The following is a 16218-nucleotide window of genomic DNA, read 5'->3' on the forward strand; positions in this document are numbered from 1 at the left end:
GAGGGGGTTGGGGGGGGAGGGGAGGGGGTTGGGGGGGGAGGGGTTGGGGGGGAGGGGAAGGAGTTGGGGGGGGAGGGGAAGGAGTTGGGGGGGGGGCGGGGTTGGGGACTGGAGTTGAGGAAAGTCGGCCACAGTATCAATGCCTGACATGCAAATCAGACCTACCCTATAAGTATCTGGAGATTTGTCAACCCCCCCCCCCCCCCCATCACCCAAAAATGTCAGATCCAGGCAGCGCTGACATAGAAGGGGACAAAAAGCCCAATTCTGTTTTGAGTCTAAGTTGGTTTAACCCTTTGAGTGCCGTGGGGGCACTTCTACACTTATTTTTTATATCTGTTGTGGTGTAAATAACATTTTAATATGGGGAATTCACTTAAATGTATTTTTAACAAAGTAAGAGTATTTTAATGACAAAGTGAGCAGTTAAAATGCACATTATCACAAGAGATTTTGTACATTGCTTTTATCGGCACTAAACTGATCTCCCCCAAATATATGCACAATATTCGTGTGTGTGTTAAATTTATATATAAAATCAAAAGCCTCGAGTCTATAGGTTGTTTGCAAAGCAAGTCGATGTATGGTCTTCTTAATATGTATGGACGTTACCTCTTCCTATTGCTGATGGAAAATTGAAAACAGGTCTACGGCTAAGCTTATAGTCCCGGCTACGGTGACCGCGTGACGTCATCCGTCGCCGTTGTCATTGCCATCTCTTACACTATAGGTAGAAATCGCTATCGGGGGGCATGGCCGTGAGCGGTTCACCCTCATTGGCTGAACCGCTCACGTGACATCATGCGACAGTCGGCAAAAAAAAAATCAATTTTCATTGACTTCGGCGATTTTGGTCGCTGTGTCGCTCCGTCGCAGTCACGCACACTATAGGCGCACGTGACGGATTGCATTAACTTGTTTTTACGCGCCATAGCCGGGACTATAAGCGCAGCCTATGATTCATCATTGTTTCGGGTTGTACTTGTGGCCATTGCACAGATAATCTTTGACTTCTACTGCAATAAAACAGGAGTAGGCTTAGCATGGTCTAATTGTAGCCCAATCCATCATCTTGACTTAATCTCTTACAATTGATTATAATGGTTCTCATTCCTTTCTGTTGGCATCCAGAGACACACCAGATTTTAAGAATAACTGAAGAATTGGCAAACACAACTGCAGTTAATTTCCATTGAATACTGGTGGATCAATCAAAGGCTTTCATATTTCCCCAGTGTAGTCAGTAGACCTGTCTAGAACGTGTCTGTAGCCACTTATTCCCACAACACAAGGTCTGCACTGCTGTCCTATTGCACGATGACTGGTGGAGGTAAGGACTGGTAGCCTTCTCCCAAAGCATGATCTGACTGGGTACATTGGAGAACTACGGAGTTTAAGTCACAGAAGAGGTATCACAACTGCATTCATAGCCAATCACAGGCAGAGAAAGAAGCTTCACGGAAGCATGTATTAGCGTTGGCTCAAGTTCTGACTAACTCGCTCTGTCACAGAACAGTGAGAGAAAGAAGAGAAGAGCGTATCTTTGGAAAATATATACGTATACCATTTAAGCTTTACAAGAAAAAGGCCAAATATTTTGATTAAAACAATGTTTGCTCTGACCTACCCTGTAAAAAAAAAAAAAATTTCAAGATGAAACAAATACAAGATGGTTATTTCAAGGTTCCCTGTTTTTCTGTCCACTTTAGTAACCTCCTTAACTGCTGGAGGGCGGTGCACGTTATTATGGCATCAAAGTGATTATTCTCTTCAATAATCAGAAAAGCCGGCGTTGCAGTGTATAGCAGCGTGTCCGCTCTTGCACTAAAACATTATTTAAATATTACACTAATATTTCCAGCTTAAAGATGCCTCGTGGCATTTCAGGGACAGCTTGGTAACTTGGCTCCATGTGACATGCTAATGCCACATTACCCAAGATTTTCATTTCACCATTTAATCTAGCTTGCCTGCCCAGTGCCTGCTTTTCCTATCTTCTGATCACAAATTGATGGTCTCTCCAGCAGTGAAAGGGTTTTAAAGGTCCTCGCTGCCCACCCCTTGTTACCCAGCTGGCACTGTGGGCCAGAGTGCAAAGGGGGTAGTAGCATGCTGTTAGCTCACTTGTTTTGGTTTCGAGGATCTCCAGCAAAGCTTTGCCCTGTATCCTTCAGTCAGGGATAACGCCTTCCAATGCTGAAGCGGGTTAAGTGTCGCTCTGCAGCACCCTCTAGCTGTAAGGAATTTAAAGAAGAGCTACATCACAAATGGAACCCATGGGGGGACATCCCTGAAATTTACCCGTGACACCACCATTAATCTTTTTATAGAGGCAGTAAATCCCAGCCGTGGCTTTCTACTATTTTTAGAATTCAGAATAACAAAGTACTTCTGTAGTGCCTGTATCCAAAGCGCTTTATAGACAAGCTACACAATCACCCAATGGTTCTTTTAAGATTATACATTAGGCAGTGGGGCTACCTTCCCAGTCTTAAGCATTTATACCACAGGATAAAAAAGTCCAGGTAAATGGCCATATTCATCATATCAGACCGTAAGTGAAATAAAGGTAAGCTCTGTTGGAGACGGTTTTGTCCTTTGATAATTAAGGCCTAATGTCAAGTATGGGAAAATTACCCATTTACTTCGTTGCCTGTGGAATAAACACCCATCGCGACCACTGCGATATGGATCTCATCCTCAGAGCTTGCTCAGGAGAAGATGAGCTTGAGTTTTCTTCTCCGCTCAGTAATGACCCTGCCCTCACTTGGGAGCGTTAGATCGGAAAACTAATCTCCCACTGTTCTCTGTTACACATCATACAAAAATACATTCACCCTCCGAGATCTGTGGATCCTTTTCGGTTTTCGGATACTGGTGCCCAAGTGGGGCCATAAAAAGCCAAACAACAATAACAGCAACTGAAGCTTCAGCAGCGACAACCAAGCCATCTCTTCCAGGGAGACCAAGAGGGCGAGCCCAGCCTACACGCATCCCAGATGTCCATCACTACTCTGCTGTTCATGACGTAAGAGCATGTCCTTAGCTCTGTGGATGAAGTAAAGGCGCACGTGACGTAGGGTAGGGGCTCTTGGACGTTTTCTGTAAGTGTAGAGGACACTATAGTGTCTCTGAGGGCAGCAGAGGACACAAAGTAAAGTGTCTATTGCCCTCTGCACATGGAGAAAGGACCAGGCTTCTCTTAAGTCATTTGGTGGGGAGCTTCCAGCATCTCCATTAAGAAGGTGTCGATAGGTGTGTCTCCTATTAGCTTGAAGAAGAAGAGGTGTTCCAGGCATTTGAGACCAATGGATCGAAGAGCAGGCAGGCGCAAGAGGAGTTTGGCAAACCTGTGAAGATATTACAAGAAATTAAGTAAATGTTTGATACATATATAAAAGGAGCTGAATGGCACAGTAAATTAATACAACAGATGGTAGATACTGTACAAACATCCATTTACATTTGATTAAGTGAACGGAATGAGGTTGGGTGGAGATGATATCTTTGGAATCTAAACACAACAGCCAGAAACCAGCCTTCAAGTCTACTTGGGAACCTTCTGCATCTACCAGTTAGTACTACCTGTACTCAACAACTGCCCTGAATACAATTATTCTTGTTCTACCTTCTATTGAACAATATGAACAAAAAAGGAACTGCACGCCAAAACTGCAACAAATAATTAAAATAGATACAATTCTGATATGCAGATGTTTATTTGGTAACATTTCTACTAGCCTGGGCACACTTGTGTTGGCGTCATGCACCCATTTTTAGTATCATTGTACCTTCTTCCCAAGACCGGACCATTTTAAAACGGTAGTGATTGTTTCACGTTAACTTTGGGGACAGTGTTGGTCTTGTTTCAGATGCTTTCCTAAGTGTTCATGAGCCGTAATATCTTGGATGGGATGACTCTGTGATATGGCACAAGGACAGAGCTGTACTGTAAGTTAGTTTGGGAAACCAATGCCATATGACGTAACAAGATGCCTCAGACTTGGGGAACCCTAGCCTGAAAATGTGACTTTAGTGCTCCGGAAAGCTTGCTATACCAGTTAACCATTCAAAGATAGCATCATCTTTACCCTACATTGATACTGTTTTTATTCTACAGGCTAAAATGGTACCACCCTCTACCACCATGGGATTCTTCACCGTGAAGAAAATTCAATGATACATTCTGTCATTAAATAAAACGTAGGTTCCATGAACCTTATAAACTTACTATCGGCAGAACGTATTCATTTAGAATACAATCATGGTCTAAATTATTCCATTCAATGCCACAGAGGCATAAAACTCATTGCTTAAAGTAGCAAAACATGAAGCACTGCACGATTCGTTATTTTTCTAGTACAGGATTGAAGCAGGGGGTCTCCGGAGCTGAGCTGTGTTCTGAGAACCCCCGGCTTCCTGAGATGGTTACTTCCGGAGGGGGCGCTGGTATCTCTGCAGCCAGGGAAATGGTGGCTTTAAATGTCCCGCGGGCCAATTGGAAGCCGTGATGTCATCCGTTGCGGCTTCCTATTGGTTCATGTGACATGTGGGAGTTCCAAACTTGAAAGCCCTGCTTGCCGGGCTTGAGAAGCACCTAATTCAGAGGTATCCCCGGAAGCGGGGGGTCCCCAGAGCTGAAATTAACGGGGTTCAGCACCGGAGACCCCCTGCTTCAATGCTATTATAAAATTATTTGCTGTCTTGAATAGCTCCTTCAAAGCAGCAATCCTAGGGGTGGGGGGGGGGAATTATTCTGGCGTTAAAGTAGCGTTTTTACTTATTTGTATCTTGTTGAATATAAAGGTTTCCATTTAGCAGAACCAGAGAAAATGGACTCGCATCCGCTACTTCTGTTTAGCTGTCTGACACACGATGGCTTCATCGTTACTATACAAGCAATGGGCAAAACAGGAACCGCTATTCCCCTCTGCATCCGAGGACTGATGAGCAGTGTTACCATCAAAAATAGAGAATAGGGTATAAAAACCCCTGCAATGCTACCCAGGTAATGTCCATATGGATGAGTGCAATGTGTAGCACATACATCTTTTTATCCTTCTAATTGAACAGCCCATAGACTCTTTGATAAAGCGTAGGGGACCACGCGAAACGCGTAAGAGTTGCTCTCTTACTGTTTTTAATGTGTTGCCAATAAACCTTTTTTTTACTGAGGAGCCCGCAGTCCGGTCTGTATATATTTTTCCTCTAAGGCAGCTGCACCACCATTCACATTTTCTCCTGTTACTATCAAAAATATTAAATAAATCTTGTCAACAAAAAAAAAAAAACCTCCAGAGCCTGTGTTTATCACGGAAATGTTACTAAATATTTAAAAATACTAATTTAAAGAAATTAATAATAATTTATTAAAGGAGAGTCGGCTGTCTTTAACCTAATAGACGTCACTGTTCTTTCACCGTAAGAACCTTTGGTAGCTTTAAAGCAGCAATATTACACTCCCCCCTTCTTATTTTCTTATATGTATATGTAAAGCGTGTGACAATGTACAGTAGAATTCTACATTCTGATCTAAACTGGCAATCATTTGGTGCTCCTGTTATAATTCTGTCAAAATCCTGATTGTGTGCCTACCTTCAGTAAGTGTAACTCAACAGCTACAATATATCCTTATATTACTAAGGTAACATGTATCTCTTTTGTTACAGTTTACAGCTCAAACTGCTGGGAATATTGGCAACAAATTATCCCTAACACGAAAGTGTTACAAAAAAATCTTGCACTGCTGGAGATATGTTAAAAGGAAACCAAAGGATGCTCAATATATTACAATTCAGTAAAAATGGCATTAAGTGTTGAATACATTTTTTTTAAACAGTCACTATTCTCTAATACTACAGAACTGATTTATTGAGAGAAAAAAAAAACCCATATAAGATTTCACATGTTTTTCTGCTTTAATGGGACACATCAAGGTAATAGGTTGTTTGATGAATGGAGCATTCTGGTTGGAAATTGGCAGTAAATGAAGCCAGTCTTTGGAAATCCATTTCTCCCATCACTCAGTTTTTTAAGGCAGGGTTAAATTCTTCTCTCAGGGCATGATGCAGATGGTCAAGTCTTCCTGCCACAAAAGCTCAAGCCCTTGGTACGAGAGACAACACGTTCTCATTAATTGTTAACTGCGTCTCAGGGGGATGCAATGCTATTTTTTTTTTCTTCTCCCCCGTCATCACGCAATGTACGTGTTCAGGGGGACAAAAAAAAAATCAAGCAGATCCATTTGCAGGCTGGACGGGAGCCAGGAACGGGTTGTTTCTGCTGAGCTGTTGAGAACAGAAGTCCAAGTGCCAGGAAAAACAAACCACTCTGAACGCCATCCAGGAAGTTCAACTTTAAACTGAAACATATGATGGTCTGGAGATGGGGGGGGATCTTAACTCCTTCACGGCCACAGCCTACATTACCCATAGTGCTCTGTAGGCGCCCTTGGAAGAGAAGTGATGGGAAAACTATTCAGTGCATCTAAGAAAGGCTACTGCTCAGCGGCAGCTCTGGGGGAAGGTGGAAGCCATAGCGTACCCACACGCTGGGTCAGTGGGATGGGAAAACCGCAGAAAGAAAGTTGTTGGTTGATCAATATTTTAGTTGGATGGAGGATACTTCATCCGAACTGAATAAGACTGCAAGCACCCAATGGCCTTTAGTGAGAACCTATTGGAAGTTGCGTATGATATGAATATTTATTTTGGCGATGGGCGAATGCCTTGCCCTTATAATTATGGCACAGCTGGGAAGGGAAGTGACATGATGGGCACGAGGGACCAGAAGAGAAAAGCGATGAAGGGTCTGGGACCAATAAAAAGGGGATGGAATGGTTATTGTGAATGAGAAGACGGGGGGGGGGGGAGGAAACCAAGGATAGGAGAGGGGTTGAGAGGCAGAAGAGAAAATAAGGAGGGCAGAGTAAAAAGACCAAAATCAGGACGAGGGCTCGGAGCCATCGGGTGAACAAAATGGGACAGTGAGAGAGTAACAGATGGGTTAGGTTTAAAAAAAAGTGTCACAAATATTACAAGAGATCTAGATCATGGGTGTCAACATCGGTCCTCAAGGGCCACCAACAGGCTAGGTTTTATGCATATCCCTGCTTCAGCACAGGTGGCTCAATCAGTGGCTCCGCCTTCGACAGAGCCACCTGTGCTGAAGCAGGGATATCCATAAAACCTAGCCTGTTGGTGGCCCTTGAGGACCGATGCTGACGCCCATGATCTAGATATTGATGCTCCCAAACACCTCTTGTTGCATTTGACCACTAAATCACCCACTGTTACATGTGGGGGCAAAATTGAAGTAAAGTCGCTTTTTTATATTTACACTATGACTTCTATAATGATGCTTAGTGTCAATATAACATTTACATTCTGTGTCATGGTTGACAGGAATAATGCAGTAGAAAATGCCTTGATTCTTGTAAATTTTGCAGGCAGGGGAGCAAGATCCTAATAAATGGTTGATGCATAGCTACATTATATCATACAATCAAACAATAGAAATCTCTTTGCTGTACAGGTCAATTGATAAAATGCCCAGGCTGTGTATAACCGGATGCTTCTGCATGCAGTTTGTGTGGAGGTAGGAATGAGCGACGTCTGATCTGCCTTTCTGCTACGAACCCTTTCCTGTACTTCGTATGCAACACTTGGGGGCAGTAAATGTATCAAACCATGCGAGACTGGAAACTGTTAACCCAGGCGGGCGTCTTATCCCATAGAGACCAAGCATGGAACAGGACAGGGCCAAAAATACCAACCTGGAGTCAGGATTTCCGGTCGCGCAAGCTATTCTTATCCAGAAATACATGTTTTAACCTCAGGTGCCAAAAAGTTAATCCCGTCACCACCAGATGGTTGTCCAACACCTTCTTCAGCAACGTTTTGCCAGTCCCTCGAGGACAGGAGGGGTTTATAGCTACAGAGGAGCAATGTCTATTCTCAGTAACTCACCTCCCTGGCTGTTCAGGGTATTTGTGTTTGCAGTACGCCTCTAATGATGCATAGACCTTCTCACGCAAAGCCTCCACCTCCGATGGGTTCGAGAGACCCTTTGAGTCTGTAAAGGAAGACCACCAGTGCCGATAAATATAGCAGTCCTGCTCTAGGAGGAAGTCAAAGCTTATATCATATGAAGTCTGACATGCAATGAGTATCAACTAGAGCCTACCAACCAAGTGGTTGTTAGCTAGTCATAGAGTAAATACAAGTGAAGATATCAAGATGCTGTACCTCCGACCCTAGGTATTACCGAGGTTCTGAGATACCCAACATTTACAAGCCACTTACCAGAAACTCATATTGAATAAGTGGAGTGAAGCCACTTCTTCCCTTGTTTTCACCAGATTAATTACTCTGTTTTCACTGCAACACTTACAACTAATAAGAAGTCAGGATGTGTGCAGATAATATGTTTTTATATTGGGTCACACAAAACCATTGGGAGGGTGTCTCCAACCTCACCAAGTTTTACGAACGACCAAGAAGACACTTGTGAATACACATTACCTAGCGCATGAATGGAGTATTCACTGGTTATTTAAAAACGTGGTCTGAGAGGGCTCCCTGAACATGGATGGACAGACCTATCTCTTACAACTTGAGTCCTGGGGGTCAGCATTTCTAAAGCTTTAGTGTTGTTTTAATTACTTTGCAACTTCATTGAGTATACCGCTGCAGCAAACCACTACCAACTCCTTCCATCAACAGCTCGAGTAGCTTGTATACAGCAAGACTTTCTGTAGCACCAAATCTAAAATCGTTTATAAACTATGAACATCTAGATTTACAAGCTTGAATTAGGGTTTTTATAATGAAGACTTGAGTTCTGAGCATCACTAAATAGGTTCAGGTGTTTTTATTTTTTTAAACTCTTCCTTGGAAGATCTGGCGACTGTTGGACTTTACACATCAGATTGGAGGGTAGGGGAAGTACAAAGTAACTGTCCTGCTTCACTATTAATGCAGTGTTTTGCAACAGCGTAAACAAACCTGGATTGAAGAGGACAATCGCTCGTAGGCAGCCCAGCTCTGTCTTGTCCATCTGCATGTCTCGCATTTTGGACACCAGCTCTGTGAGGACCCTGAAGGAGTGGAAGTTAAAGCACCAGTTAACCCAATTGCCCCCAGAAACAACTTCAATGTAACCATTTCCCAATGATGCACATGGCGAAAATTGTAACAAGGGTATGTAAACTACAACAGCTATTCACATGGATGGGGAAGGCATTGCCAAATAACATGGGAGAAGAGTGTGTCATCAGGTAGGGTGGCCATGTACCATGGATATGTCTTCTGTGGATGTGACTACATCATGTATTGGCATTGTTATACAATCCTACAAGGGTGACCCCAATCCCAGAATAGAGTAGTGTGCTATGAAAGCAGGACATCCGAATTGGTGATTGGGCAGGAGACACAACTGTGTGGTGGCCCATCATGGGAAAAATACATGATGTGGATCTCCCCCATCAGAGAAGAAGCACTTCAGTGGTAGAATAACATTTCCTTTTGCGTGTGAAAACGTAGTGATGCACACTGGGAAAGAGAGGGGATGAGAGATTGGCGCATTGCTGAGATAATGGAGCTGTGCAAATAACACCACTACAGAATCCTGGTAACCAAGATTCGGCACCAACTTACTGCCAACACGTTCATGACAATAGCTTCGAGATGAAAAGGAAGACAACATGCTATGTACAAGTGTCAGGACAAGAGGGATAAAGGAGCTAAATGAAAACAGCTACTTGTCCGTGTACAGGACAGGAGAGTCAGAAGGGTGCAAACAAACACTAGGACATGTTAAGGGAAGTTACTCACCTGTCAAAGATCGCACCGACCCCTGCACTGTGAGCACTGTTCCGATGCACATGCAGGCCAGTGGCGAGGAGAATGCCATCCTTAACTGCTATAGATCGATGAGAGAAGGAGGCAATGAGAAGCTCGTTCCATCCTTAAAGAAACCAAATGGATGCCAACAATTAGCAATCACAAGCAAAGTAGATCAAGGTGTGACCTGGTGTTGAGGAAGCAGCAGGGCTCTCACCACTGGTTGCCAATATGTTGTGGCTTTGTCACTTTGTTAATGGTGGCATTGTCCTTGTCCATTGGTTTACTTCCATGTTGGCTGAGCTCACCCTTTGCACAGTATATGCAGTTCCCTGTATTTAAACCCTTATTTATTGTAAAGTACTGCACGACATGATTAGTGTGTCTCGGTTAGCGTGGCATAAAACATAGGAGTTCTCGTTAGATCGTTACCTTCTACAGTTAAGCTCAGCAGCACTCCTTTTTAGTGTGCTCTTGGACCACTACGGACTCCAGAATCAGAGTGCGAAATAATGTCATAAACAAAGGACCGGGAGATTATTTCATGACAAACCTGAACAATTCTGCAGAAAATAAAAAAAAGTGTATGTATGTATTTATGTGTGTATGTGTGTATGTGTGTATGTGTGTATGTGTGTATGTGTGTATGTGTGTATGTGTGTGTGTGTGTGTGTGTGTATGTGTGTGTGTGTATGTGTGTATATAAAAATAAATCATGGACTTCAGGCACACGTTCATGAACGCCAAGTTAAAATGCAAAACTGTTCCTAGTGATGCTGCTTTGTAGATGCCATGGGAAGGAACACAGAGGACTTCTGCCCTGTCAGCTCTTGCTTTTTCCTTCAGTTCTGTTTCATCTCCTGTTAGCGGATGCATGAGTGAATGCAACCAGCACTGTTAGCTAGATGTTAGGATGTAAATGTTTCATGTGCGGTTACTCCCTGGAGCCTGTTCCTGGCGCTCAATAATACATGAAGTCACTGGTTAAAATACTGTAGGGAGGTTATTTAAAGCATCAGGCAGAAAATACTGGCATTGGATTCTTGAGGCCCAGCCAAGGCTGCTGGTTCCACCCCAGCCGCTCCGAGCTTGTAGGGGAGAAACTGCTGCACTAAAGTCCTATTCCCCGACATCTGTAATAGTGCTTTAGCAAAGTTACATTGGAATTGCACTGTCTGCAACAGGTCATTTGCATACTACTAACCTTCTATATTAATTAAGTCTCAGTCTTAAATCAGCATTGCCATTCTTGCTAAGCCAGCTTTAAATGTGGCATTTGAACCACAGCACCTGGTTCACATAGAGGATCAAAACATAATCCCTGCTGGGTTAGTACCAGTCTGAGGAGCGACATGTTATATTAGTAATCAGGCTTGGGGAGAATCTGCATGCTGAGGCTCCCTTCGCCTGCCTTTTCCATTGCTGTATACAAGCAGTGCTTATTTCTCTTTAGGATGATGCAAAGGTGGCTGATTACATGCCGCAGCTTTTGTAAATGATTCTGGAAGCAGTAGACCTATAGCTGCTGCTAAAATAGCGGAGCTCAGAAGGTGACACCTTCAAAGTAGCAGCTAAGTACTTGAGCCTACAGCACTGGGTAATAGTGCGTATAGCATGCATAGTATACAAGTTATACCAGACATTCCCTGTACTCCTATTCTCAGCCCTTGGGTGATAGCCCGTTGACAGAACACAATCTATAACACATCATAGATGTCTGTAGTTAACCGATTAGGTGCTGTAGGGTTCTGGACCGTCTGGCATCGCAATGGGTTGCAGGCCCATTAGGCACTAAAGGGTTTCAGAGAAGACTGTATTTCAGACTCACCTGCCCGTAGCAGGATGACTTGGTCGTCCAGCGGCAGTTCTGAGAAGTGCGGGATTCTTTTAGCCCATTCTACCAAGGTAAACAACTGCTTGTCCGCTGCTTGGCAAATGTTGGTGACCGGGTCACTTGGCTGCAATGGGAAGGAGAAATGTTACCAAAGGTGCCAGGACCTGTGTAAATCGAACAAGAGTAATGTTACACAAGTACTAAGGATCAACAAGGACCAGACTAATGAGATGTCACCTGAGGTCAGCAGGAGCCAAACAAGAGAATGTTAAGAGTTTCTGGACAAACTGGCAGAGTAATCATTACAGTGATGCTGCTACATCCCAAACATCTCCGTACGCTACCACCAGATTATATCCCTTTGGGCTTCATCACGGTTTCCCTTCAAAGGCTGATTATTACTCAGGTCTTCTCTAAAGTTACAGTACAAAGCAGGCTACCATTGAATTGCAGCATAATAATTCTGGCTGGAAGAAGGCAAAATAAACCGCACAATGCCGTTATTCTGCTCATCACCACCTATTACCTGGAAAGGAGCAGACTCTATTGATTTCAATTTAGGAAACGGCTTCTATAGCACATACTGCATCTGCCCTCTCATCCTGGCCCCCTCCATCACGGTCCCCGATCTATGTCCCACCTGTCCCTTTCCGGTCGCCAGACAGGACACCCTTGACCTGTTGGAATTAGTTTAGCCTCTTGTGTCTTTCCCTTGATGGTTGGAGTGTTCTCCGTGTCTCGCCTATTTAACGTCGTAAGGCTCATCGTGTTCCATTACATAACCTTTATGTTCTTGGCATCGGGCATTGTGTTTTCTCTCCATGGAGCGTTTTGAATTCTAAGTGCTGAGCACAGGTAGGAGGGAAGGTAGGCCAACCTGTCCGTGGGCTTTCCCTGGAAGAACAGCTTCTTGGCAGGTAATCCGCATATCATAGGGATGTATTTTCAGTGTTGCTGAATCATCCATACTGCTTGCAAATGTGTAGAGCAGGGGCGGCCAAACTCCAGTCCTCAAGGGCCACCAACAGGTCAGGATTTCAGGCTATCCCTGCTTCAGCACAGGTGGCTCAATCAGTGGCTCAGTGGAAGACACTTGTCTTCCACTGAGTCACTGATTGAGTCACCTGTGCTGAAGCAGGGATAGCCTGAAAACCTGACCCTTGGGGGTTGCCCATGAGGACTGGAGTTAGCAACCCCCTGGTCTAGAGCTTCATCTACATAGAAACTCCACTGCCCAACATTATAACCTGAGCGGCTTTTAAACTCCATAAAACCATCGCTAAAGATGGCACTCGGGCAGAAGAACTCTCTTGTCCTGTGTCCTGCAGAAACTGGGACTGCAGCAAATCGACACGTCGGCAATGGCAAGAGGCTACATTCTTTAAGAAGAGGGAGTTTTTATAGTGAGGGGGTTGAAATGATAATATGCAGTATCATTACACAACCAGAGTTGACCCATTAAGGCTGCACCCTAATATACAAGTGTTACCCTTACAGGTTTAACGCTGCTCATAAGTTTGTTCTCAGGGGACGCCTTCTGAGTTATACAATAACCAGCATTTAAATTGCTAGCGGAGGTTGGCAAACAAGCCTCGCCATCTGAAGCTATTCCTTCCAAACCTCCCCTGCCTTGCTCGCGCTCTCTAGGGTATGTTTACAGGACTGTGTAATGATCATCGCCACTTCCATCCAAGTTGTTTTGGTTTGGTCACTATCCCATTGCTTGCATCTATTATGGATCAGACAGTGTAAAAAACGTGACCACTTATTTGTAAAGGCTGCCGCGGGGGAACACTCAAACACTGTTGGGGAGACAAACATGCTGCCTGACGTGTGTTTCAAAGTGAAATCACAGCCCCATTGTTCTAATTACTTTTAAAACAATCTGAACATATAATGTTTTAGTACAGTCCTATGTGATGGCCAGTGCCAGCGGTATTTACAGGGTTCCATATTCTTTGTATTGTAGAGGCGAGACACCCCCTGATTCTCAGCGGCCACACGCCCCCTGATTCTCAGCGGCCACACGCCCCCTGATTCTCAGCGGCCACACACCCCGATTCTCAGAGGCCACACGCCCCCTGATTCTCAGCGGCCACACGCCCCCTGATTCTCAGCGGCCACACGCCCCGATTCTCAGCGGCCACACACCCCCTGACTCTCAGCGGCCACATGCCCCCCTGATTCTCAGCGGCCACATGCCCCCCGATTCTCAGCGGTCGCCGGACATCCCCGCCACACTGCTATTCTCCCAGACGCACTGACAATGCACCGACTCTGTTCTGGCCAGGCACCGTATGCCCTGCACTGTTACAAGGCTGCCCCCTGGACTCTATATGTTCAGCAGCACTTGGGAACACCGATTTAATCAGGAATGTTTTAAAGTCAACCAGGACTCACTGGCGCACTCCCATCTTTACTTATATTATGTGTAATGCGTTGTATGGTGTATTGTTATTGTCCCATTTAACCCATTGTGCTGTGCAATATGCTGGGGCATTACAAATACGTAATGATAAAGCTATATCGCCAGTTAGAAATATAAACTGGAGTTCAATGAAGAACAACGTTTAACACATTCTTTTACAATGAATGGCATTTTGATCATTTAAGATGCAAATGTAAACTTTGCAAGTGTAGATATGGAGGTTGAGATGGAAGGTCCTTCTCTTACAGGTAACAAAATCACCAGATGCACTTCTGAATTTGTAAGGCGACTACCCAAGTGTGATTACCAGGGAGAGGCGAGGCAGTTCATTCGTTTTATACCTGCCACCCTAATATGTGAAAACTTTACACCAGGGCTGTCTTGGGTAATCGGGTGGAATAGCCACCCTAACACCTGTCCTCAAAATACAAATCTCTAAGGACACATATCAGAAAGAGTTTTCAACATGGGTTCCTGTGAGTCTTTGGGTTCCCCGGGTATCCCCACAGGATTCCCTAAAAATTCTAGTTCATTTAAAAATGGTAAGAAATACAGAAGACTTTACAATGCATCTGATCTCAGACGCGCTATTAGAGAGGGTTGGGGTTCCTTACAATGCATCTAATCTCAGACGCGCTATTAGAGAGGGTTGGGGTTCCTTACAATGCATCTGATCTCAGACGCGCTATTAGAGATGGTTGGGGTTCCTTACAATGCATCTGATCTCAGACGCGCTATTAGAGAGGGTTGGGGTTCCTTGCAATGCATCTGAACTCAGACGCGCTATTAGAGAGGGTTGGGGTTCCTTACAATGCATCTGATCTCAGACGCGCTATTAGAGAGGGTTGGGGTTCCTTACAATGCATCTGATCTCAGAAGCGCTATTAGAGAGGGTTGGGGTTCCTTACAATGCATCTGATCTCAGACGCGCTATTAGAGAGGGTTGGGGTTCCTTACAATGCATCTGATCTCAGACGCGCTATTAGAGAGGGTTGGGGTTCCTTACAATGCATCTGATCTCAGACGCGCTATTAGAGATGGTTGGGGTTCCTTACAATGCATCTGGTCTCAGACGCGCTATTAGAGAGGGTCGGGGTTCCTTACAATGCATCTGATCTCAGGCGCGCTATTAGAGAGGGTCGGGGTTCCTTACAATGCATCTGATCTCAGACGCGCTATTAGAGAGGGTTGGGGTTCCTTACAATGCATCTGATCTCAGACGCGCTATTAGAGAGGGTCGGGGTTCCTTACAATGCATCTGATCACAGACGCGCTATTAGAGAGGGTCGGGGTTCCTTACAATGCATCTGATCTCAGACGCACTATTAGAGAGGGTTGGGGTTCCTTACAATGCATCTGATCTCAGACGCGCTATTAGAGAGGGTTGGGGTTCCTTACAATGCATCTGATCTCAGACGCGCTATTAGAGAGGGTTGGGGTTCCTTACAATGCATCTGATCTCAGACGCGCTATTAGAGAGGGTTGGGGATGCTGCAGAATTTCACACTATAATTATAGTGTTCCTTAACCCAATACAAAGTTAGGAAACAGACTTACAGAGTTGGGCGTGAGGCCCATGTTTGCCTCTATGTACGTCTCTGTTTTTGGCTCCACTGCAAGCTCTGCCTCCAGGATCTTCTCGACGGGCATGTCCTCGTTGGCACTGCTCGTGCACTCCACCTCGTTCTCATTTCGATCCTTCCCCCTTTGCCGCTCCTCCTGAACAGCTGCAGAAGAGAAGGGGGAACAATGAAAACATCAGCTTGGCTCGGCTTTTGGCATCAAGATGCAGACCACTATACATTAAGGTTCCTTATCCCTGCCAGAGACGCATGCAACACATTGTTAAATCCTTCTGCTACTATGTTACACCTGGACTCCATGTTGGGTTACAGCCTCAGCACTGCCCCCTAGCAACGCATATTGGACTTGCACTCATTATATAGTACTTTTTCTACCACTTTTCACGTGCTCCAGAAAGCTATGATGATTGAAATCCCTTTAATCTGGAGACTAATAAGTTGCTCTGCAAAACACTACAGCACCCCCTCTAAAGGGTTAATAGCTTCTTACTCTAAATCAGGGGCGGGAAACTCCAGTCTTCTAGGGCCACC

General features: G+C 44.6%; 1 protein-coding gene across 6 annotated transcripts in view; it reads right to left on the minus strand.

The window, feature by feature from the left end:
• Positions 1-2397: 2397 nt before the first annotated feature.
• The window catches only part of RXRA (retinoid X receptor alpha), a 147917-nt gene continuing 134096 nt past the window's right edge, over positions 2398-16218 (minus strand). For 5 of the 6 annotated variants that reach the window (XM_075578922.1, XM_075578923.1, XM_075578921.1 and 2 more), the window contains 6 exons: positions 15662-15831; positions 11671-11800; positions 9834-9966; positions 9006-9097; positions 7968-8073; positions 2398-3350 (listed from right to left, as the gene is read on the minus strand). In XM_075578922.1, coding sequence (XP_075435037.1) covers positions 3203-3350; positions 7968-8073; positions 9006-9097; positions 9834-9966; positions 11671-11800; positions 15662-15831 — 779 coding nt within the window. In that variant the 3' untranslated portion in view covers positions 2398-3202. The remainder of the gene's footprint in view (positions 3351-7967; positions 8074-9005; positions 9098-9833; positions 9967-11670; positions 11801-15661; positions 15832-16218) is intronic. The other variant, XM_075578920.1, reaches the window with a different exon arrangement.

This window comes from Ascaphus truei, chromosome 21 (assembly GCF_040206685.1).
Source record: "Ascaphus truei isolate aAscTru1 chromosome 21, aAscTru1.hap1, whole genome shotgun sequence".
Lineage (NCBI taxonomy): Eukaryota > Metazoa > Chordata > Amphibia > Anura > Ascaphidae > Ascaphus > Ascaphus truei.